This window comes from Prionailurus bengalensis, chromosome A1 (genome assembly GCF_016509475.1).
Source record: "Prionailurus bengalensis isolate Pbe53 chromosome A1, Fcat_Pben_1.1_paternal_pri, whole genome shotgun sequence".
NCBI classification, from domain to species: domain Eukaryota; kingdom Metazoa; phylum Chordata; class Mammalia; order Carnivora; family Felidae; genus Prionailurus; species Prionailurus bengalensis.
The window spans coordinates 7,203,549-7,229,519 of NC_057343.1; the positions used below are offsets into that span (position 1 = coordinate 7,203,549).

Below are 25,971 nucleotides of genomic sequence, written 5' to 3' on the forward strand. Positions count from 1 at the left end.
TATGGCAGGATCAGAAAATGGATTTTACATAAGCTGGATTAGTTATGCTTCCTGTATTCTCCTATTCCCTCTTAGGATTTGGTAAAAAACAAAACGCAAGAATTCAGTCTGTGTCAGCCAGGGGAACGGCAAAGAAGGAGGGGTGTGGGGCCCGACTGGTAAAGTGTCAATGATACATTGTAAGACGCAGCATCCAGACGGGAGTGGAAACCGAAGCCAGGAACCCCCAGGAAAGGTTAATCCTCGCTGCTCTGGGAGCCCATTTTGTCTTTTTCCCCATCTGGACGTTTCTTTTCAAGAGCTAAAAATCCTAGCCTTTCTAAGTTTTGCTTTAATAAAGCAGACAGCTATTCCTGCTAGGATATTATATCTAAATCCACACTTTTATTGATTCAGCAAGCATTTCCTGGGCACTTATTTTTTATTTTATTTTTTATTTATATATATATTTTTTAATGTTTATTTATTTTTGAGAAAGAGAGAGAGAGAGAGAGAGAGAGACAGACAGAGCACGAGCAGGGGAGGAGCAGAGAGAGAGGGAGACACAGAATCTGAAACAGGCTCCAGGATCTGAGCTGTCAGCACAGAGCCCGACGCGGGGCTCGAACTCACGGACTGCGAGATCATGACCTGAGCCGAAGTCGGATGCTTAACCGACTGAGCCACCCAGGCGCCCCTCCTGGGCCCTTAATACATGCACAGCATTATGGGTACATATCCACAGATCTGTACCACGTGTACAATCAAGGTGGCTGCAGTCACCAGAGAAAGACAGTACACTGAAATAATTTTCTGTGATTGGTTATGTGTTAAGCGGTGAAGAGAGACGCAAGGAAATGTCAGCGCTTAAAGTAAAAAGAGGTCTGGGGTCGTGCCAGATTTCAGAGCAGGCAGTGGGGAGGCCGGGGTGTTGATTCCACTAGAGTAGATGAGAAGCACTGAGGGGACAGACCGGAGAGGTGGCAGGGAAAATGGAAGTGAGGGGTGGAGACCCACAGACCACGGTGAAGGACTGAACGGTGACACTGAGGAGGCAAAAGTCCTTGAGCTTGGGTTCCCAAGAGGCACCTTTTCTCATTCATGACTACTTCTTCTCTCTCCCATATATCCATTCTTTTAGCTTCAAGTATCATGGACACTTGTATGGGTCATATATCCAGGCCAATGTTCACAGAAACTCCAGTCCTGTGCAGTAGGATTCTGACCATCTCCACACCCTCAGTGTCAACAAACCCTCTACAAGAACGTCTCGTCCCAAGCCAGATCTTCTGCGGGAGTAGCTATTTCTCCTCAAAGAGAAGAGCGGAGAAGCGAGCATCGAGGCCTAGTGCGGAGTCAGGCTGTTTGCTGAGGAGAGCGCATTTGGGAGCCAACAAGAGACCGCCCTTTCTGAATTCTGTCTTGAGTCCACGGTATAAATTCTAAGCAGCTAGTGCTGCACGGTCTGTCTTTTCTAGATCACAGTAATCAGCGTAGAGAAGGATAAATCAGACAAGGAAGGTAACTGATGGACGGTATAATGGACTAGGGATAAAGCCCATGGGACAAGAGAATTTCAGCAGTGAGGGTGGCCCTGAGATAGCCAAGCAAGGAGTCCGAGCCAGGAAGAACCCAGCTGGCCCACAGAGGACAGGCACGGAGTCACCCGCGGGATCGAATTTAAGGTAGGGAGAAAAAAAAAAAATACATTCCACGCGTGCAGGGATATAGGAAAAATTACAGATAAATTCCGATCTGTTGTGCATATAAGAGCAGTGAAGCTTACCTTTGTAGATTTCAGGCTCCACGGTGTCAGTTTTCTAAGCTTGAAATTTATGAATAAGAGCGAAGCCATGCAGGTTCACAAAATAATTAAAATTGATACCTGAAGAATCTGGTCTCCAGCAAGGAGTCTCCCGTCTCTGGCGATTATCCCATCCCGGTAGACTTCCTGGATGACAATGTTAATCAGTGGGGTTTCATTGCCACCCACAATGCTCATTCCTAACTGAATATAGGGATGAGATCGGTGAATTTCAATCGTGGTAATTTCGCCTTCAGGTAAACTAAGTGGTTGTTGTAAAGCTGCCAGGTTAAAAACGAGAGAGAGAAAAATAGATGGAAAGAAAAACGTTTTATATTTTGATTCTCTTCAGGTAAGTAAGTTATCATCTATCATAAGTGATCACCTTATGTTAATAGATGATTAAGGGCAAGGCAGTATTACTGGATAAGAAAAAGAATGACAGAAAACGTCTACAGGTTAAGAGGATCAAAACACTTTCTCTTGGAAAGGTGATCAGTAAATAATCAATAAATAACTGCTATGAATCAGATTACTAGGGATGACACAGTGATCTGATAAAGAAATATACAGACAATGTCGTCTTGTCCTAATTGATCAGAGAAAGTTTGAACCATGAAACAACTATAAACAATGCAAGGCAGTATATTAAAAAAAAAAAAAAAACAATTACATCAACCTCTAAGAACTGGAAGGTCTTGAATTGAGCATTAGGAGATGAAAAATGTGTTATAACCATGGTAGGGAAAATTTGAATTAGTAGCAAAATTTAGAATTTTCCTAAGAGAAAATCATATTTAGACGTAAAGGCATAGGGCCAACCATCAAGATACGCCCAAGATCTTGGACTGCAGGTTTTCTATTTCCTGGTGGGCTATCAAGACAGATCAGGGGCTGCGACCCGAGGACAGCAATAGTAAGAAGCACGGCCTTGGAGGCAGATGTGTCCCTGGCCATTTTGTGGCTGTCCGACTTTGACCAATTAATCTTTCAAGACTCAGGCTCCTTCCTCACCATTAAAAGAAAAAAAAAATCTTGGAATAATGGTATAGTCAATCGGTTAATCTATGTAAAGTGCTTGGCACAGAATAAGCACTTAAGTTGAGGTGTCATTTGTGTCGTTCTTGATGGTGTGGATTTCTTAGTCAAGAAGCGACAGCCTTTGAAACACACAAACAGTAAGGAGCATGTTAACGACGAGGGAGACCGTGGGCTACAACAGAAGAGGCGCGGGGAAGGACAAGCGTCCCCGGGGTGAGATTCATGTTCCGTTTCTCACCTGCAAACTGTCGGAATGTGGTATGTGAATCATGTCTCAATAAAATTACTTTTTGAAGAGGAAGAACAACACGTGTCGGGAACGTAAACAGCGAGGAGTGGGAAGGAAGGAAGGGTCTGATTTGAAAAGACGTGAAAAACGGAAGGAAGTTGAACGGCACGTACTGTCAGCAGCCGCGGTCTCCTCGAAGGCGGGGTTGTCCAGGCCAGGCTCCTCGGTCCACGAGAGAAGGCACGGTGGCATCCAGTTCCGCTCGGTAGGCGCCGTGCCCGACCCTGAGCAGTCCGCCTCGGGGGATAAAGTACCCGGAGGGCCTATTGTAGTGGGTCCGTTCTCATTCTCAGTCTCTGTCTGAGCTCTACCAGTTTTCCTCGTCTCTAGGGAAAGTCTCCGATGAGCAGCTCCAGGACATCTAGAAAGAGAGCAACAGGCGGTTCCCAGACGACTCGAAAGGACAAAAGTGATCCACAGCTGGCGCCACAGGCCACAGCAACAGAAGAGCGATGGCTTCTTTGCGAAACTTACTTCGACGTCATCCGCAAGCGGTATGTGATTCCGGTGTTGATCTCTGTGCAGACGAAGTCCTTACCGCTCCACACAGCAAATTTAAAAGAAGGCACTGCCGCAAACCCCGGTCCCGTGTGTATCTCAAAAGAACACTTCAGTAAAGAGACTGCATTCAGATATACACGGGTACCAGAAATACGTACCCCAGTATGGTTGGCACTAAGCTGCAAATATTATTCTGCAACTCTGATCACAGGACCCTTTCCCGCAGCTTAAATGGCCTAACCACAGGGCAGAAACAGCAACCCTCTTCCGCAATGTGCCCTGGCACCCCGACGGGGACCCTGAGAGGCACTCCGCCTCTCCGCCGTCACGGCCAACGTCACACCCTCACTTACTGGCAAAGGCCCGACAACTTTTGACGGACACGGAAGGAGAGGAAAACACGTCTGGCTCTTAAACTTAGAACGACGATAGTGGCATCACAGATAGCCTAGGTGGGCTGAAGAGTAGACGCCAAGCGCTTGGGAAACTTGCACAGGCACCAAGAAATGAGAACGGTTGTCTTCCTTGTTTTTGCTTAGGGAAGCAAACAAAGAGGGCAGCCAGATGCTTGTTTAAACACTGAAATATGGTCTCGAGATACGGACATCAGAACGCCAGTTCTTGGGCATCTGACATCCTGACCGGACAAAGTGACTAATCATGGCCAGTCTGGAAGAGCAGGAGAAAAGAGGATGGAGAGCCAGACACATGCCCCTGGCCCCTAACACGGCTCCACGGACACCGCTGAGGCTGCATGTGGTGCACGCGGTGGCTGGTGGTCTTACGACGAGGGCGACAGGCTTCGTTCAGTGACAGGACTTTTAAAAACCTAAAATTTCAACAAAACTCAAATACCGGGCTAAATTCAACTAAAACTGAAAGCTACCTCTTAACTGTAAAAGCAATACATTTCTCCTCACACATGAAAGAGAAGTCGTAGGTTTCCAAGTTCTTGAAAAGGACCTTTACAGAGTTTCTTCCTTCACCTTTCATTACGTGCTTTCTCTTCACCTGTGTTAAACTGATAAGAACAGATACTGCCCTTGACCTTAGCCAAAAGGCCGCGAAGCGATTCTCTTCAGCTTTGTTAAGGAAGGGGACAACTGATTTTCCCTTCTGCATTGTTGTGCAGCCCTCCAGAAATCTATCCTGCAAGGGCCTGATGAAACGTTTGGAAAACTCTATCACTGAGAAAAAGGACTGTTGTCAAGTAAGCAAGTTTAATGAGAAATGCCTTTTAAAAATATTTCATTCAATGGGGCGCCTGGGTGGCGCAGTCGGTTAAGCGGCCGACTTCAGCCAGGTCACGATCTTGCGGTCCGTGAGTTCGAGCCCCGCGTCAGGCTCTGGGCTGATGGCTCAGAGCCTGGAGCCTGTTTCCGATGCTGTGTCTCCCTCTCTCTCTGCCCCTCCCCCATTCATGCTCTGTCTCTCTCTGTCCCAAAAATAAATAAAAACATTGAAAAAAAAAATTTAAAAATATTTCATTCAATAAAAAAAAAAAAACAAAACTGAGACCGTAAAACACACCTGAGACTAAAAATGCAGGTAAAGACTGAATTCCCCGAATATAAACCACGCATTGCAATCTACATGGGCGACAGCTGCTTTTCAATGGGGGAAATGGACGAGGCACAGGAAGCGGGAAGGAAGCACAAGCAGAAGGCGCGTGGCTGGGAAAGGGCCTAGCTGACGGTTATAAAATCCTACACACCAAGTAACTCTGAAGCCTCTCTTATCTTATGCAAGAATAAATTTAAATAAGGAAAACTGAGTGTTCAAGAGGTAAAGACAGGTCCACCCACATCCCAATCGGTCAGTAACTGGCTAAGAGGGCTAACACTCACAGGGCTTGCGGGGGGCGGAAAGAGGAGAGGGAGAGACCATTCAAAACCTGTGCTCCTCACTGGAGGGCTGATGGCAGGGGGCGGAGAGCTCCCGGCGTCTGGGTTGGGGCGGGAATTGACAGCACACTGTCCCCGGCAAGAACTTCAAGGCTGCAAACTTTCCAGCCTTGAAAGGGGCCCTGGTGTGGTCTGTGAGGCCTAAGAAACCAGTCAACGACTCACAGTATGAGGACTCTGACTGCAGTGACCGATCCTGTTTTTACAACTGCACCTTTGGGTAAGAAGCCCAGAACACCACCAAAGGAGTCAAAACTAGAAACACCAAAACCTCCAGAAAGGGGCTCCCGAAAGACGACATCCACCACAAGAGGAAACCCCCGCAAAAGGCTGGCTTTAGACGACGCGCTCTGCCGGAGAGACTGGGAGCCACACTGGCCCTGTCGGTGAAGGAACTCTAACAGCTGATATGGAGGTGGCTCAAGGTAAAGGCAGAGAAAAACGTGGCAACAGCGAAACGGAAACCGGGGCTAAGTCTCCCCGTATCTCCAAATGCCGTGTAGCCGGTGATGATTCAGATCTGGGAAAGACGACCGAGGGAGAGGATTTTCGGGTGTTCCGGGGAGAAGAAGAGCAGCGTGGGAAGTTGTGGCACAAGAGACAAGGGTACGCAGTGATGGGGGCAGCGCTAAGGACTCTGGACTGGACAAGGGAGTCTGAGGACGATTCTGATTGCAGGGACAGGGAGGGTAGGACGGAGATTTCCCGATGGGAAAGGTAAAGTTCAAGAAATAAAAAAAAAAAAAAAAAAAGAAAAGGAGAAGAAACCTAAATCCAAGTGCAACGCTCTGGAGGCCGCCAGGAAAACATAACAAATACGCAGCCCGTCAACTGGAAGCGAAAAACCTAGGTGGGTCCCACCGGCGGTGGGCAGACGGAGTAGCAGCAGCAGGGGCCCAGGGGCACGAGTGTCCGCTAAGTGTCCAAATCAGTCCCCATCTTGGCTTGTCCAGAGCAGCGGGAGTTAAACCTCTGCACCCAAATGGCGCTCGTAGCCAAGTGTGGTCGTAAAGGAACGTTTGATTAAGAGAATCAGTGTTTAAAGTGTTTATGTGTGATGCGTGTTTCTATTTAAGGAAGGTACTGGGGCGCCTGGGTGGCTCAGTCGGTTAAGCGTCCCGACTTCAGCTCAGGTCATGATCTCATGGTTTCATGGTTCCTGAGTTCGAGCCCCACGTCGGGCTCTGTGCCGACAGCTCGGAGCCTGGAGCGTCCCCCACTCATGCTCTGTCTCTGTCTCTCAAAATTGAATACATGTTAAAAAAAATTTTTTTAAAAAGGAAGGTATTAGAATATATAAAGGAATCCTTTAACATCATATAAATTATCTTCACCCATTCTGTGCTGATGCTCTTTGAAGCTATTTAGGGCTTTGCTAAGAGGTTTATTTTCAAGAACTATCTGTAATGTCATTTCCTGCTGAAGAACATGTTCTGTTTTTCTTACATATAATAAGTCATCGCCATTAAGTGGCTGTCAGTTGGACATGGAGGACATCTACATTACAGGCTGTTTTTTCTAGTAACACGATGTTCCTTTTTAGCTTTGTCTGATTTATGGCCCCTTACCACCTAAACTGTTCAGAGTTTGCCTGGCAAAAGGAAATATTCCCAGTTTTTCCAGGAGACATTTCTGAAATCTTACTTAAGTTACACTGTCAATTTTGTTCCAAAGATGTTTCATCGTTTAGCCAAATATTTTTATAGAAAGAATTCAGAACTATTCTACACATTAAAATGGTTGCTCTAAATGGCATAGGTCTCCTACTTAGAAGTAGATGTTTTTTGTATAGCAAATAGACTTTAGTGACATTTTATAAAGCTCTCATTGTCAAAACCTTTAATGAAAGTGAAAAGGTTTTGATACGCTCTTTTCCTTGACACTGATGCATCCATCTGTCTGTTTCATGATTAAATGAATCTTGCAAAAAGAAAAAAGCCTCAATATAATTTAAATAAGGATTGAAGTAGACACATCATGTTCTCCAATCACAATTAATTAAAAATGGATCAAAGACTATCATAAAAGTCTTAGAAGACAACAGGTGTAAATCTTTGTGACCCTGCATTAGGGAGTGATTTCCTGGCTATGACACCAAAAGCATAAGCAAATAAAGAAAACACAGAAAAACCGGACTTCATAAAGATTAAACCTGTTTGGGGGCGCCTGGGTGGCTCGGTCGGTTAAGCGTCTGACTTCAGCTCAGGTCACAATCTCACGGTCCGTGAGTTCGAGCCCCGCATCGGGCTCTGGGCTGATGGCTCAGAGCCTGGAGCCTGCTTCCGATTCTGTGTCTCCCTCTCTCTCTGCCCCTCCCCCGTTCCTGCTCTGTCTCTCTCGGTCTCAAAAATAAATAAACATTTAAAAAAAAAAAAAAAAGATTAAACCTGTTTGTCCTTCAAAGGGCACAGGAAAGTGAAGGGACACCCAACAGAACAAAAGAAAACATTTGCAAATCGTGTATTTGATAATGGTCTAGTATACAGAATATGTATTTATATACAGAATATAAATACATACATATATATACACAAACATATGTACATATGTGTGCGTGTGTATACACACTGTATATATATATATGCTTACAACTTACAAAAAGACAAACAACCCATTATAGGAATGGACCAATGATGTTGAGCATTTATTCATGTGCTTACTAGCCATTTAAATAATCTTCTGTGGAAAAATATCTGTTCAAATTCTTTGCCCATTTAAAACTGTGGATTCCTTGCCTTTTTGTTGAGTTGTAAAAATTCCTTATTCTGGATACTCTCATCAGCTATATGATTTGCAAATATGCACCCGCTTTTTATATTACACATAAGAGAAGAATGCCGGTGAAGAGTCTGCCAAACAGGAACTTCCCTCTAAGTTAAACTGTGAACTTAACAGAGCAACCTGGCCTCAACCCACCTGTACCTCTAAAGGCCTCAACCCACCTGCACCTCTAGAGGTACCTCTAAACGTTTTCTCTCGATTCTACTAGCCTTTTACAATAATATTAAACTATAAGCTTTAAGAGGAAACAAGGGTTTGGAACTTTGCCACAAACGAGGACACAAATGCTCAATTTAACAACAACAAAAAATTGACATGTACAATTACCATCAGGTATAATGCTAAATTATTGGGGGTGAGGCGGGGAAGAGGGGTAGAGAAGGAGAGAGGTAAGGTTGTATAGTTGATATCGGTGGGCAGAATTGCACAAAGTAATTACAAAAATGTTATGTACTTAATGGAGAATATTTCTTAAGAGCTTTATTTTTCCATTCAAAGATGAGCACTTTCCCATGTCTTTAGAAATTCTTCATTGTTTTACTAATATATAATCACTTAATAACTAGTAATTTTAGTAAAGAACAAATTCACCTTTCATAAATATCTACTTTTAGCGATAGAAGAAAATATCAGCTGTTCTCAAATTGAGGCAGATTTCTTAAGAGCAGAATTTTATTCCAACAGGGAAGTTAATTTCAAACTCAAAATTACCAGATTTATGCAAACTACTCCGAATGCCATATTTCTATTAATAATTAAGAGATTTCCAAATCCTGGATGGCTCAGTTGGTTAAGTGTCTGACTCAGGTCATGATCTCATGGTTTGTGAGCTTGAGCCCCACATCAGGCTCTGTGTTGACAGCTCAGAGCTTGCTTGGGATTTTCTCTCTCTCTCTCTCTCTCTCTCTCAAAAATAAATTAATTAAAAAAAACGAGAGATTTCCAAATCCTAAAAAGCTTACAAAGACATATGATAGTCATGTAGCTTTTATACAATGGATCACTGTTGCTGATGCTGAAATGCTGAATTTTAATGAAACTTGTCAACTGCTATCAAATGAGCGAGACTGTGTGCAGAGATGCCACAGTCAGAATAATCACACTCTGTGACTCAGTGTATCACTCGTTTGCCTGTCTGTGTGGGTTTTAAAACATAGCTGCAAATGTCTGAAGTGAAGCCCAGGGTGGACTGCTTCAAACAGAGTGACAGCAAAAGGGACGCTACGTGACTTCAAGGCTGGTTCCTACATGGCCATGCAGCTTCTTCTGCCTTACTCACTGGAACACTGAGTGCCACCAAAGAACTTTCAATCCCGGAGGCCAGCCGGCTGGAGAGGCCACCTGTAGGCTCGCCTCGCTGAGCCTGTGTCTCCACAGTTACCTCCGTCAGCATCCCAGACACGTGAATGAAGATCTCCAGTTCCAGATGCTACAGTCCTGGCTTTCAGCTCTTCTCTGCTGCGGCCCGGATGTCACATAACAGGGAGAAGTCACCCTGCTGTGCTCTGTCTGAATCCCTGACCCACAGAATCCACGAGCAGAATCAAATGCTTATGTCATTATATACGGGGTGGGTTAGTTTCTCAGCAATGGGTACTCAGAAAACAGATTCACAATTTCATTGGAAAAACATTAGCTTGAGGGTCAGTTTGGGGCAAGGGAATGCAAAGACCAGGAAAGACCTGGGGCTGTGCTTCAAAGAATTTACAACCTAGCATTAGATTCTAACTTGCTATCAGCTTGCAGAGACTACTTAACATCAACATTTTTAATTGAGAAATTAGAAGAAGGTAGGGCTGTTCAACATAGATCTGTTCAAATGGGGTATAAAAATTATATTTTAGGGGCGTCTGGGTGGCTCAATAGGTTAAGCATCTGACTTCAGCTCAGGTCACCATCTCGTGGTTTGAGAGTTTGAGCCCCGCGTCGGGCTCTGTGCTGCTGTCACAGAGCCTGCTTCAGATCCTCTGTCTCCCCCCTCTCTCTGCCTGTCCCCTGCTTGCATTCTCTCCCTCTCTCTCTCAAAATAAACAAACAATAAAAAAAGTATATTTTAGGGGCACCTGGGTGGCTCAGTTGGTTAAGCGTCCGACTCTTGATCTTGGCTCAGGTCATGATCTCACGGTTCATGAGATCAAGTCCCACATCGAGTTCTGTGCTGAAAGTTTGGAGCCTGCTTAGGATTCTCTCTCTCTCCCTCTCTCTCTGCCCCTACCTAGCTGGCTCTCTCTCTCTTTCAAAAAATAAAGTTTAAGGGGCGCCCGGGTGGCTCAGTTGGTTAAGCATCCGACGGGCTCAGGTCATGATCTCGTGGTCAGTGAGTTCGAGCCCCGCGTCGGGCTCTGTGCTGACAGCTCAGAGCCTAGAGCCTGTTTCAGATTCTGTGTCTCCCTCTCTCTCTGACCCTCTCCCGTTCATGCTCTGTCTCTCTCTGTCTCAAAAATAAATGTTAAAAAAATAATAAAAATGTAAGAAAATAAAGTTAAAAAAATTATATTTTATACTTTATCTTTTTATTTTTGATAATCAGTAGTCACTCTTAGCTGTTTATGTCAAGCAAATCATTCACCTTTTCCAGTGTATCGTTCACTACACAGGCCTAAGATGCTTTGGAAATGATTAAATGTGTAGCTCAAATATTAACAAGCTTACTTGGAAAATGGAACTTTCAACTGGACGTAACTGCTTAGCCTTTATCAGCTCACAAACGAAAGGACAGTTTGCAATTCCCATAAACTGCTTGATCCAAAATACTAATGATACTTCGACTACATACCAAATTCTTGTGGGCATTTTAGTTAAGTGAATGTTCCTAAAAATTTGTGCAATGTCTACCTCATTGCTCTCAAAATAATTAGTATCGAACTGAGACTTTGTTCAGTTCTTCTAACATCCTATAACGGATGATGTCCACAAGAGCCTCAAGACAAACCTGCTCCCCTAAAAACAGTAATCCAACTGAGAGAAATACGATAAGCCTAAAATATTCCTCAACCTCGGCCGCAAGCACACCCAACCCAGGATCCCACATTCAAAAGTTTGGCATCGATTTGCACGGGGGCTCTGCTGTTGTGCTCCGATTCTACCCCTGCTGGGGGCGGAGGACACACAGAACCCTAAGGCCACCTGCACCTTCGAAAGTCTCTGTATCCACCCCCGCCCCCCACTTTTTCTTGCCTCTTCCTAGACGATACAGCTTCGATGTGAACAATTTTTCTGTAAATCTTCATGTTTCGGACATTTTAGTAACATCTAGTTCTTTCTTTTTAAAAAATTTTTAATTTTATTGTTCAAATTTACATCCCAGTTAGTCAGCACATGGTGCAACAATGATTTCAGTAGATTCTTTAGTGCCCCTTCCCCCTCCCACAACCCCTCCGGCAACCCTCAGTTTGTTCTCCGTATTTATGAGTCTCTTCTGTTTTGTCCCCCTGCCTGTTTTTATATTATTTTTGTTTCCCTTCCCTTACGTTCATCTGTTTTGTCTCTTCAAGTCCTCATATGAGTGAAGTCGTATGATTTTTGTCTTTCTCTGACTGACTAATTTCACTTAGCATAATACCCTCCAGTTCCATCCACATAGTTGCAAATGGTAAGATTTCATTCTTTTTGATTGCCGAGTAATACTCCATTGTATATATATACCACATCTTCTTTATACATTCATCCCTCGATGGACGTCTGGGCTCTTTCCATACTTTGGCTATTGCCGATAGTGCTGCTATAAACATGGGGGTGCATGTGTCCCTTCGAAACAGCACACCCGTATCCCATGGATAAATGCCTAGTAATTCAATTGCTGGGTCAAAGGACAGTTCTATTGTTAGTTTTTTCAGAAACCTCCATACTGTTTTCCAGTATGTTTTCCATACTGTTTTCCACTGGTGGCTGCACCAGCTTGCATTCCCACCAACAGTGCAAGAGAGTTCCCCTTTTTCCACATCCTCACCAATATCTGCTGTTTCCTGAGTGGTCAATGTCAGCCATTCTGACAGGTGTGAGGTGGAATCTCATGGTGGTTTTGATTTGTATTTCCGGGATGATGAGTAATGCTGAGCATTTTTTCATGTGTTGACTGGCCATCTCGATGTCTTCTTTGGCAAAGTGTCTATTCATGTCTTTCGCCCATTTCTTCACTGGCTTATTTGTTTTTTGGGGTTGCTGAGTTTGGTGTAAGTTCTCTGTAGGTTTTGGATACCAACCCTTTATCTGGTATGTCGTTTGCAAATATCTTCTCCCATCCCATCGGTTGCCTTTCAGTCTTGCTGACTGTTTCCTTCGCTGTGCAGAAGCTTTCTATTTTGATGGGGTCCCAGTAGCATTTTGTTCTTTCTCATATATCTTAACTATTTCTAATGAGAGCCCTCATCTTACAACACCGATGTGTACGAGCAGAATGACCACATATACTCATGGCTATAGGAGGCTTTTACTACCATGTGGTGGTAGAGAAGCTGGTCTGACCTGTGGTAAAGTCAGCATGGTGTGTTGGAGTGGGAAAGAAGGATATTAGAAGGTTAGGCTAACTTACCATACCATTAACTAGCTCTGAATCTTTGGGACTCGGTTTCCTGATTTATAAAGTGAGGGGGTTAGATTAGATCATCTCCAGTCCTGATTTTAGGTGGGAGGATAAAGATGAGCTGTCCCATACCGGACTTGCACGATTATTTGTAAACCTCTCACGTGTTGTACTGTGAAGTTTTCCACGGCAACCACAGCTCCATACTTTACAAGCAGCTTAACTCTGAAACCTATAAATCAGTACATTTATTTCTGTCATAGTATGTGATTCTACATACGTAAGACAAAAGAGATGTATTTTAACCCTTCCTAATGGTAGAAGTAATTTTATTTTTTTTAATTTGTTTTTAATGTTCATTTATTATTTTTGAGAGGGCGGGAGAGAGAGACAGACAGACAGACAGATAGCGTGAGCAGAGGAGGGGCAGAAAGAGAGGGAGACACAGAATCCAAAGAAGGCTCCAGGCTCTGAGCTGTCATCATAGAGCCCGACGCAGGGCTTGGACTCACGAACCGTGAGATCATGACCTGAGCCAAAATCAAGAGTTGGATGCTCAACCGACCGAGCCACCCAGGCGCCCCAGGGTATATAAATAATTTTAAAGATCAAGTCTTTTATCAAAGCCAAATTCTAAAACCCACTAAATAATCAGCAAACTACTTAACCTTTTCAAAAGCTTTATTAGAACAAAAATCCCCACTAAATGGTTTAAAGTTTCTAACCCCTAGTTCTTATTCAATCTAGTTCTTGAATACGGATCTTTAGAAGACGTGGGCAAATAAAATCACGCATAGTCATTTCCATGTTGCAACAAAATTACCATTTGTACTGTCTGCATCATATCCCACGGAGTTGATGGAGTTGATGCACTATGGTAGTTTTAACCCTTCCGTACTGTAATTAGTCTCTGATGCATTGAGCTCTGCACAGCGTTGCAGTGAGCACAGCTTCATATTCAATTTTTTCCTTCTTCTGAGTTATTTTCTTAGGATAATAAGCTCCCTTCACGGTTTTTGAAACAAACTGCCAAACCGAAACAAACTGCCAAACCGCCTCGGGAAAAGTCTGTCACTGTATCTTGCTACCCATGTGAACCTAACAGCCTCACATTATACCAGCAAAACGTTAGCAGGCACTTCCTCCCTCTAGTTTTTGTATCCACGTCTCTGATAAACCAGAATATGAAATGCCATCCCACACCACCTACGTATCGCCTCTCTTGACTTGTCCCTGTACTTCCCAATGCCGCGGTGCTCTTTATGACGTTTCTCTTTGTTGGAGCAACCTGGGGCCCAAACCTAGACTTCCTTCTCTTTCCTTCGCGGCTTTTGCTTACCTGTTTTTAAGGTGTGCCTCCAGATCACAGCGCTGCATCACATCTTGGCACACTGAAGAAAACGGACACAGCACTAGCAACTTGTCCAGAAGCTTGTGAACCAGAATACTAGACTTCTTACACGACTTGAAGTGCAGCCGTTTCCGGTCCAGCGGACAGAAATCCTTCTCCTGTAAGAAGTTTCGGAGGCACTTGCAGCAGAACGTGTGTCCACAGGGGGTGTCCAGTGGCTGCAGCAGAGGCTGAAGGCAGATATGGCAGACGAGGTCGTCGTCCACCTCGTTCTGGTAATTGTACAGGTGGTTCTCTCGTGTCCAGTGCTGTTGGCCGCATTCGAAACACAGAGGGTTGAAGGAGGACGAAGAGGTCTGCTCCACGGACACCAGCTCCTCACTTGTCGTTCCCATCGTGAGTCAGCCAAAGCGGTCTCTGTATCTTCCTACGTCCGACTTCCGCGTCAGGTGTATCTGGCTCAAACCAGGGTTTTTCTGGACAGACAGAACAAATCAAAAAAGTAATTACTATCGATCAAGGCAGGCTAAAAAGTGTCAATGCTGGTTGACATCTTTCGTAAAGAAATAAAGTAAAATAAAACAAAACAAAAATAATCAGAGCCATGAAACCCCAACAATTAAATTAACGAATTTGCCAGCTGGCGAAGAGTGACTTGCGTTGCCCAGTTCTCGGTGAAAACAGAACTTGTGATCAAAAGCAAAGATGCCACCTACGGTGACACATAAGAAAAACTCCATTTGTTTTACGGACTGAAATCCTCCAGTACCTCACTGCTCAATGGTAGTTTTTAAAGCCAATTAATCTACGTGGTATGATAATAATGCAAACCGAGGTATACCGCGCAATACATCTGCATCCGTCGTCTCAGCCAAGGTTCTTTGCTTCTGGTTTTATGCACTTGCAAGGCAATACCAAAGGCTGTCTTTGCAACGTAGTCTCAAAGATAATTCGGTGCCTGTTTAAAAAACGACCTTTGCCCTGCACTGTTTCGAAAATACGGATTTCAAAATATGTACAATTTGAATATTCTCTCTCTGTAGCACAGTTTATAGAAATATACGACCGCACGGCATACATAAACAGCATCTGTGCAAACTCCATAAAGTGCAATACTCTTTTATGCCATTAGAGGAAGAGGCCCACCGTAATTCAATTAGATAACATGTGTTATAAATTACGATTCCACCTCCTATTATTCCACACTTCGATTTCTTCTTGCTTACTCAAAGCAGCAATGTGTGTGTGTGTGTGTGTGTGTGCGTGTGCGTGTGCGTGTGTGTGTCTCCTCTCCAGCCTTAAGACTCTCATGACGGCCTCGCCCGTTTAGTGCGAGGCTAGTAAGGAATGCTCCCCTCCCCCTCCCCAGCAGCACCCGGGGGTTAAAAATCAACCCCAAAGGCAGCAGCTGTCTATATTCATCTTCTGTAAATATTTACAGCCTCCAGTATGTGCCAAACACTGAACAAGGAGACAGGAGAGGTAGAGAGAGGACAGTTAAGAAAACTCATTATTAAAATTCAGTATACTCTAAGAAAGCATCATAAGCATCCTAAGAATGCTGTTACGTGAATACGGAGGGAGATGAATTAGGTGGCATCTAACTCAAGTTTGGCTTTAGAGCCGGAAATACTTTCCAAAGGGGGAGAACGTGCGCTATGAGTCGGGACAGGGCATGTCAGCCAGCCAGAGCCGGGCAAGAGCCTCTCTGCAGTCTCAGGGGCTTCTGAGCACAAGACACGCTTGAGGAGTACGCGGCAGATCAAAATATCCGAGGCCCGACACACTCGGGGCGGGGGAATCACAAAGCTCGGGTCTCCCCGCCCTAAGAACGGAGAGGGTAGGACACCACGTTAATGCTCCCCACATTTGTTTCAATGACGAAATTCTCCTCCCATCACACTTAGGCACTTACTATTTTATTTACTTGGGGTATTTACTAGAGAGACAACATTAACATTTCAACCAAGGTGACAAGAACGGCCATAAATGATGAACGGATGGGACAGGATTCAGAGGGGAGGACTGATCTGCGATCAACTGTTTGTTTTGAAAAATTACTTGATAGGGGCGCCTGGGTGGCGCAGTCGGTTAAGCGTCCGACTTCAGCCAGGTCACGATCTCGCGGTCCGCGAGTTCGAGCCCCCCGTCGGGCTCTGGGCTGATGGCTCGGAGCCTGGAGCCTGTTTCCGATTCTGTGTCTCCCTCTCTCTCTGCCCCTCCCCCGCTCATGCTCTGTCTCTCTCTGTCCCCCAAAAATTAATAAACGTTGAAAAAAAAATTTAAAAAAAAAGAAAAATTACTTGATAAAGTAACAACAGCAGCCGCCTGTGATCTAACCTCGTATCAGTACCAACATGAAGAGAGCAAATGCTTCTTGTAACTCACGAGGCTGGTTCTTTACCCTCTGGGCATCATAACTTGTTAAACGTCAGTGCAGGTCTGTGAGATTAAGGGGAGAAACATCATTTATCCCAGGCAGACAGACCGGGTATCCTACTACAGAATGTACCCAGACTCTTACTCCTGACCCAATTAGCAAGAAAATTCACATATCCTTGGCTCTTCTTTCTTTGTGATAGTGTTTATTCTAATTTTTCTCTTCCTCAGGAAAATATACTGCAATTCTAGCCTCCCACATAATGACAGAAGAAAGCATCTCTCTTCAGACTATTATGTTTTAGCTATTTTCTAAGTCTCTAAATGACTTCTGGTTCTTTGATTATTTATCACACAATCTTTTCGTGTGGAAAAATAACATGTTCCCGTTTGAAATACCAAATAACAGCATTATCTCCACCCCCGAAACACCTCTGCTACCATGAAACAAATATTAAGTGAAAAATCATCGTGCGTAGATCACTGACATGTGGGCAGCATGGAAATACTGACTAAAGAACCGTGAGGCTGTATAGCATAAGCAGTTAAGAGCACATACTCAAGCCGGTCCGTGAGGGTTCAGATCTTCACTCGTGTCACTTACTAGCTTTGTGACCTTCCCAAATGTCTCTGTGTCGGCTTCCTTCTCAGATGTAAAATGGGGGTAATAATAGTGCCTATTTCAAAGGGCTGATAGAATAAATAAGTGTGTGTGTGTGTGTGTGTGTGTGTGTGTGTGTACACAACAGAGCCTGGCACATAATAGGTGCTATATAAGTATTAGCTATTATTACTATCATTAAAGAAACAAAAGTTCAGACAGATTTTACGATTTGCAAAAAGCCAAACAACTTATAATTACTTGGTAAGAGATAAGAGAGATGAATCTAGTTCTTTCTCGCTTCAAAATAACCCAAAAGTAAATCAAGTAATTATAAGAAAGAAGAGAGGCCTTTCATGAAAGCCTTAGCGTATGAATTTTGTTAAGGACAAAGGCAGCCTGATCCTGTCTTCCCAACCCCTCATCCCACCCCTCTACTCCCAACCCGGGCAGACGACTTCATTCCTCCTTTGTGTGCAAGTCCACTCCAACACCTTATGTACCACTTCTCACACTAACCTATGAGGTCCTTAAGAGCTGGACCTCCCACGGAGGGGCTCAGTAAATGCTCAAAGACCACACAAGTGACAATTTGCTTGAGCACTCTTGCTACATCTAGGTGGCCAGAAGCACATCTATGTTTACAGGAGGGTATGTCTGTGTTTACATATAATTTTGATTTCAGATATTCTGTGAGCACAATCTGAAATATTAAAATACAAGTTAAATAAATAATAGTCTTAAATATCTTTCATAATACAAAGATAAAATGTAGTATAATGTGTATCTTTACAAAACTACGTCATCTGTTTAGCTAATATTCCAGGAAGAGTAAAGAGACAGAAGCTATTAAATCGGCTGGGAATATTACAACACATTTTAAATAATATCTTGAAAAACAGGCAGTACAATGGAAAGGGAGTGAGAAGGCAGTATTTTCTACCTGACTCTAGTTACAAGTAACAGGCTTGCTCTTCCTGCTGAGACAAGTATATCCTGGTGCATCACAGATACTCTCAGAAGAGCTATGCTTTTTCTTAGTCAATTTGCAAACTCCAAAACTGTGTATTATTCAGATTTCTCTTGAGGTTATTTTTAACTCCCTAACCTAGGAGATCCAGCCCAGGGAAAAAGACAATGAGCTAAGGATTACCAGCACAGTATGGTTGGATGGGAAACTCCTACGGCTCCTTTGACTCATCAACGCCGAGAGGCTCAGACTCTCCTTACGTGTCCTTCGGGCAAACTCCTACTTAGACGCTACTTGCTCTGTCGAATCCCTGCAGCCTCCTTCCTGGTCTCGGGGACATCTCCCTCCCCTTACGACCTTGCTGCTCTTTACATATACCTTCATTTCAGCAATTACAACATTTGCCTTCTTGTTTATCTGTCTTCTCAGCTCTCTTGAGGGTAAAGATAGTATCTTCTTTATCTCTTGTATTCCCTGTTCTTGGCACATATTATGCACTAAAAAAATATTGTTCTCAGGCTCATGCTTGAGCCTGAAATGTTCAAGAGTCCTAAAATGTATAATATCGCTATATAAATATATAGGAGAAAACCTTGCACGTTTTTTATTCACGGCACTGCAAAGCAGTCAACATGCTGGACACTGCTCTATGACTACAGAGAATGAGACATTACTTCCTTTAGCCTTTAAAAGTCTGAGAATTTTAAAAAGTTATTTTCTTACCTGATGCTATCAACACAAGAAACTTTTCTTTTTTTTAAATTTTTTAAATGTTTATTTATTTTTGAGAGACAAAGAGCAGGGGAGGGGCAGAGAGAGACGGAGACATAGAACCCGAAGCAGGCTGGCAGCACAGAGCCCGATGCGGGGCTCGAACTCATGAACTGTGAGATCGTGACCTGAGCCGAAGTTGGACGCTCAACAGACTGAGCCACCCAGGCGCCCCTGAAACTTTTCTTATTGTATATGTTACGGACCAGTTTTGACAACCGCCTTCGTACAAGGCAGTGGATGTCAAACTTTTACACCTAAGAAACCCTTTACCCACTCTGGACAAGTCTGGCGGTTTCTTAAAGAACTAACGTGCAGCTACTGTTCAGCTTATTCCAGAGCAATGAAAACTTATATTCACTCGTTAGCCTGTGCATCTTTATTTGCAATGGCCCCCAACTAGAAACAACCCAGACATCCTTCACCGGGTGGGTGGGTAAACAACCATGGTACATCTGTCCTACAGAACAGTTCTCAGCAATAAAAAAGAATGAATTATGATTGCTACACACAACCTGGAATTATCTCCAAAGAATGATGCGGAGTGAAAAAAGCCAGTCCCAAAAGGCTGTGGACATCATTCCACTTAGATAATATTCTTGACCTGACAACGCAATTGACTAAAATCTTGAAATATTCATTTGTTAATAAAACAACAAACCTGTTACATGCCAAGATTCTTATGAAAAATAACATTTCTTTTTCCAAAACAAAAAATACAGTGAGAAGAGAGGCAGTTGTTTTTCATCTCTGCAAACCTGGAGTCTCAAATCTGTTTCTGTTTTCAATCTGTTGTGAGATCACATGCATCGTCTGGAAACTCCATTAGACACTCATCAGAGAATGATGGTGGAAAAGGCAGATAATGTTTTCGCATGATTGGGGGAAACAGTTTTGACCTCGTGGGCCCAATGGAAGAGAGTAAGGGATCCTGGGTCACACTGTGAGAACGAGTACAGAGCACTGGCGGGTTCGAACAGTCTTCTTTCACAAGAAGTACCCGTCAATAACCAACACGACTTTCAACAAAGACACAAACTCAAAAAGGTAAATTGCCGAGATGAGCCTACACTGGGGGCGTCTGTCTTTCCCGGAATAAAGTTCCTTTCCCAGAGCCTTTTCCTACTGCAAGAAGCATGTCTTATTTAGCTGTACAGAAATGCTTAGCATACTCTATGACAGCCTTACATAAATCCTGTTCTTAAATTAATCAAAACTTATTTCCTATTCCGTGTCGCCAGGAAAACGACCAAAGAGCAGTTTCCAACAATTCCACGTATATGAGTCTCTCATTTTTCTATATAAAGCTGTAATTCAGCACACTTAGCTATTCGTCTATCTCTTCTTGTGGTATTTGAAAAACCATGTTAAACTTCTTAAGATGCAAAATATAAATTAAAAAGTAAAACATAAAATTCTCAAGGTGCCACTTGTAGTTACATGTACCCTATTTAATAATCCAGAAAATTAATAAGGTAAGCAGAAAATGCTAGAAGCTATGAAACTTAGGCTCTAAGCTCTACGCCAGCTGGGTAACTAGGTCACTACGTAATTAATTCTTTCATTCACCAAATGTTTATCCAATGTCTACTATTTGTTAGTATATCATATATATTGCGAAGCCTTGGCTTCCTGCGTATAAACTGTCAGCTTTTCCTAAATACTAATTGATCTCTCTCTCTCACACACACACACACACACGGAGTTAAATGTAGACCTAAAATTCTTGTGATTCTTTTTTTATATATAACCAAATACTTAGTGATAGGTCATATTTACCTTTCAGTCCACACATTTGTTATTGCTTCTGTTAATTTCAGTATCTTACCCTATGAAATGGAGGTTAAATTGTGGCTAGCAGAGAATTAACAAGTCTCAAATGTCCTTCTACCTTTAGTCTTCGAATTTTGAACCGTTAAGCTATACTGACAAACTTTCAAATGCAAAAAAAAAGATAAAGGCCAAAACCAAACTGCATTACCTTCCCATTTCCTACAGGCTCAGACAGTGATACTAAAGCTGTATTTTATTTTATTTTTAATGTTTACTTATTTTTGAGAGAGAGAGAGAGAGAGAGCGCGCGAGAGCGAGCAGGGGAGGGGCAGAGAGAGAGGGAGACACAGACTCCGAAGCAGGCTCCAGGCTCCGAGCCGTCAGCGCAGAGCCCGATGCGGGGCTCGAACACACAGACCGCGAGATCATGACCTGAGCCGAAGCCGGCCGCTTAACCGACTGAGCCACCCAGACGCCCCCGAAAGCTGTTATTTTAGAAAGTCCTACTAAATTATGTTACCTTAGAGTAGTTTAAAAACAGAATTGATATAAAACTACTTTGAAAAAGAAACATACCATATGGAATGCTAAACGTGTCTGGACGGCTAAGTATCCAGACAAACCTCTGCCAGTAACAAAAGACCTCTGTGGAAAGAACTTTATTCCAGGGAAGATAGACTCCTGCAACACGTGGGCTCTTCCCGCCTGCACTCCTTACCGCCAGCTGAGTTGGGGCAATGTCTAACATCTTGGCGTCACAAATTCCCAAGTGTTGCACGTACCTGAACGGTGCAGGGTAGGTGGTGAGAGGGAGCTACCGTTTTTACCGGTTCGGTTTTACCTCGGACTTGACCTGCTGGGTATCATTTAGATGCTTCTTTCTATTACATTCAAAGGCAAGTGTTCTGGTTTTATTAAATTAAATCATCTGTGTTCTTCTAAAGGATGAAAACTTTCAAACATTTAACTTCCTGCACAGTAAAATACAGAAAACACTTGTTTTCAAGCGACTGATAAATTCTTAACTTGAAGGTCTTTTCAAAAATGCCTAGTTTCAGTGATTGTGGATAGCAACTTCTCCACTAACTCTCAATTACCGAAGGGAGTGAAAAGCATCAGAAGGGTCCCTGGGGTTAGAGTTTGCAGAGTTTGAGGTCTGGGTTCAAAATCTGGCCCTCTCACTCACTCAGTAGCAACGTGACGTCGTGATGTGCACAGCACTTAAACGTCTATAAATCTCAGGCTCCTAGTGTGTAAAACAGCAATGGAATTTTGCTTACAACATAGGATTACTGTGAAGCTAAAAATGTGACAACAGCCAGAAAGAGAAAGCAAGTATGACAGGGAAGGCACAGCGCTGGGAGAAGGGTGGCTTTCTAGGTGGAGCCATCAGCCAAAAAGCTCACTGTGAAGGTGGCACTTCAGTTAAAACCAAAAGGAAGTAACTAGAAGGCCACGCAGGTATCTGGTATAAAGACGCCTGTTCCAGACGAATGCAATAGATAGTAAGCATAAAGGTCTGGAGGGGAGAACGTGCCAGGCGTGTTCAGTGAACAGTAAAGAGGCCAGCGTGGAAGACACGAACAAGGCAGACAGAAGAAAACGGGTCAGAATGGTAATTGGGGCTAACTAAATCTTGCGGGCTTATGGTACAACTTTGGCTTTTACTCTAAGTACCTCAACAGGATCGCTGTGGCTGCTATGCTGAGAAGAGGCCAAAGGCAGAAGCAATTAGGAGCCTACTGAAACCGTCTACGCAAGAGACGACTGTTGTAAGAACCAGGCGGACATGACTGAGATAATGAGAAGCGACTCCGTTCTGGACGTATTCTGAAGACAGACCGATATGATTTGCCAAAGAATAAGATGAGCGTGTGGGCTGATACGGGGGGGGGGGGGGGAGGGTTAGAGGTCAAAGGCGGGGGGTAGAGGTCAAAAATGATTCCAAGGTGTCTGGTCTGACCTGGAAAAAGAGAATGCACGTCACTGAGATGCAAGTCTGTAAGAGGGTAGCTTTAATGGCTATACTCAAGTTTGAACATCTTAAGTTTGATATGGCTATCAGATCTCCAAGTAGAGACTCTGAGTAGGCGGTTCACTACACCGCCCGGCTCAAGAGGGAGGATTGGGCCGGCGATACAAATTTAGGAAGCATCAGTGTATGGAAAGCCATCAGATAGGAAAAGATCCCCAAAGGAGAGTGGATGAGTGGTAAGTCGCAAAGAAGCCAGCACACTGGGTCCTAGGACATTCCAGTACTATGAAGTCTGGGAGATAAAGGGGGGGACCAAACTGAAGGGGAGTGGCTGTTAGGGTAGGAAGGAAATCAGGAAAGCATGGTGTGGAGAAACCAAATAAACCAAGTGCTTCAAGGAGGAGGGAAGAACCGGCTGCGTTAAATCCTGCCGGCAAGTAAAATAAGATTAGGACTGAGCAAGCCTTGGATTTAGCAACATGGAATTCACCAGTGACCTTGATGCAGAGTTTTGGCGGAATGAGAGCAAAAGCTTCCTGGAAAGGGTTCAAGGGAAAATTGGGAGACAGCAATTAGAGCACAGACAGTTCTTCCCAGAAATTGTGCCAAATGGAAAAGGGGGAAGATCTTGAATCCTGGGATGCACTGGAAGGCTATCCGAGGTGACAGCACGTCCTGCTCCTTAACCAAACCTCCATATGTACCAGGTTATTACTGTATGTACACACAGCCTTAACTCCTTGCAACAGACCTCCTCCTTCCCGATCTGCAGATGAACTTCCCTCTACCTGGGCTCAGCATCCCATACCTTCGTCGACCTTTGTCCGTTTTCTCCTCTCTCTCCCACCTCTGACTCTCCCCCCTCCCCATAAAGGCAGTTCACGTCTCCGCAGTTTTAAACGTGAAAGCGGGAGATCTGTCGACTATTACCGCTTCCCCCACCTTCAATTCACCCCCGATATTTCTGGAATGTGAGACCGTGAGTGCAGTCTCCAGTTTTTTACACAAAGAGCTTCCAATCTCCACCAGCCCAAGACTGCTTTTGCGGTCTGAAGTGTCTAACTGCCAGACCTCCTGATCACTTCTCGGGGCCAGCTTCCGCTTTACCTCTCTGTAACTTACTAATTCCTCTCCTTGAAACTCCTTGCTCCCTGGGCTTAAATTATACCAGTCTGTTCTGGTTCTCTCTCATCCAATGTACCACTCTTTCGTGACAGCCTTGCAGTTATTTCCTTTAGGCAAATGCTAAGGAAGTGAGGTGGCCAGGCCCCGTGAAAAAGTTTCTGATTTATGTCACTGAACTGCCCTCCCAGGGAGCCAACAAAATTCTGGCTCCTACCAGCAATGTATTAGCATGCTAATAACTTCTCTCAAACTGTTCTAATCCTGGTTAATTTTATTCTGTTTAACATTTATAAATCTGACCATTGAAAAGACAAGTGTAACATCTCATTTTTCCTTTAATTTGCATCTCTTTGGCTGTAGCTAACTTCATATGATTCTTAGCCTTAATTGTCTTGTGAGGGGCTCTATATCCTTGGCCCCATTTTTTTTTGCTACTGAATTTTAGTCTCTTTCCTGATAGGAACTTCATATATTAAGATAAAAGCTCTTTATCAGATCATAATTTCTTTTCCCAGGCATCCCGTGGGCCTGTGTGCCACTGACATAAAGAAGTTGCCCATTTTCATGCAAATGAATACATTTTTCCCTTTAAACATCCTTCCACTACTCTTACCCCTCCTCCATAATAAGATGAGATAAAGATATGCCTCTATTTTCTTTATTTGTATAGTTTTTTTTTTTAATTTTTTTTTTTCAACGTTTATTTTTATTTTGGGGACAGAGAGAGACAGAGCATGAACGGGGGAGGGGCAGAGAGAGAGGGAGACACAGAATCGGAAGCAGGCTCCAGGCTCTGAGCCATCAGCCCAGAGCCCGACGCGGGGCTCGAACTCACGGACCGCGAGATCGTGACCTGGCTGAAGTCGGACGCTTAACCGACGGCGCCACCCAGGCGCCCCAGTATAGTTTTTAATAAAATGGTTACCATTTCTTCCGAATACACTCTGAGAACAGATCTACCTTTATTTTTCTCCCAAGTTATTAAATAATTGTCTCCGCTCCTGTATATCTGACTCACGCTTGTGTTCAAAACCCATGTCATTATTTCCCTCTAAATGATCCTATTACCACACTTCCTCATGGCACTTCTAGACGCCCAGTACCCTTTAACTAGAACCAGAGAATCCTGTTTCTCTCCCTCTCTGCCTCATTTTCCACCCCCAGTCACCAAGTTCCCACCGATTCCCCCTCCGGAACATGTTACTTGTGCGTTCTCTACCCTCCATCCCCACCACTCCTCCCAGAGTAGGCCACATGGCTTGTCGCACCTGTCATTGTACTGATCCCTCGGCAGGGATCACAGTCCCGTTCCTCCTCAACTATCCACCCTTTCCAGCACCAGCAGCCCCACGACGGTGATCTTATCTTCTTAACACCCTTCTGTGGGCTCCAACTGCTACCACAAAGCGAAAGCCGAATTCTTCGGCCTGCTACTTCAACCTTCTGCCTCTGCCTCCTTTAGTTTCATTTCCTGACAGATTCTACACATTCCGCCCTCTGGCTACGCCGAGCTACTTAAACAACTCCCCGACCTCAGCGAGTCTTCTCTCCACTTGGAATGCCCTCTCCTGCCTTGCTGATCTGCAGAACCCCTGTCCACTTAACGGCCGATTCAAGTGAACCCTCCGCGACAAAGCTCTGTCCTCATCCACCCAAACGAAATCACTCATCCTGTCCCTTGCGCCGCCACTTTATTACGACTTCATTCGCTCCTCACTGCTGTGGTAAAAGCAACCACTTGCCAGCATGTGTCCGCCCTCCAGGACACCCCTTAAAGGTCGAGTAGCGTGTCCTGCATCACTCATAACTCCAGCATCTTGTAATGCCCCTGCCTGCACGCGGTTAAGAACAATCTCCGGACGGAGAGAGAGAACGCTTTCACCTGCCTCACCAAATCTGGACTCCACCTCTAGAGTTTTTATTCCTACTGCCTCCGCTCTAAATCAGGTCCCTGTTACTACTGTAATCGTACCTCCTGTGTCTCATTTCGCTTCCCATCACAAAAGGTGATTTCATAACAAACGATGATTCTATCGTTTCTCTCCAGGGAAAAAAAAAATCTCTTTATAGAAGAAAGGCCTGGTGCCTTAACAGGGTAGGTCTGACTCTTATTGCCACCCCTAAGCCTCCAAACTCTGTGTTCTAGCCAGAAGCTTCTTCAAACCACTCGCTGAACACACATGTCACACCACTATGCGTCCAGGG

The 25,971-nt window shown here is 44.1% G+C and overlaps 1 protein-coding gene and 1 pseudogene across 3 annotated transcripts in view; both read right to left on the reverse strand.

Moving 5' to 3' along the window:
- LNX2 (ligand of numb-protein X 2) overlaps positions 1-25,971 on the reverse strand; it is an 80,202-nt gene that overhangs the window by 22,200 nt on the left and 32,031 nt on the right. For all 3 annotated transcript variants that reach the window (XM_043575853.1, XM_043575839.1, XM_043575847.1), the window contains exons 2-4: positions 14,161-14,648; positions 3,227-3,474; positions 1,865-2,064 (exon numbers count right to left, since the gene is read on the reverse strand). In XM_043575853.1, the coding sequence (XP_043431788.1) occupies positions 1,865-2,064; positions 3,227-3,474; positions 14,161-14,567 (855 nt within the window). In that variant the 5' untranslated portion in view covers positions 14,568-14,648. The remainder of the gene's footprint in view (positions 1-1,864; positions 2,065-3,226; positions 3,475-14,160; positions 14,649-25,971) is intronic.
- LOC122496910 lies at positions 4,474-4,687 on the reverse strand (annotated as a pseudogene).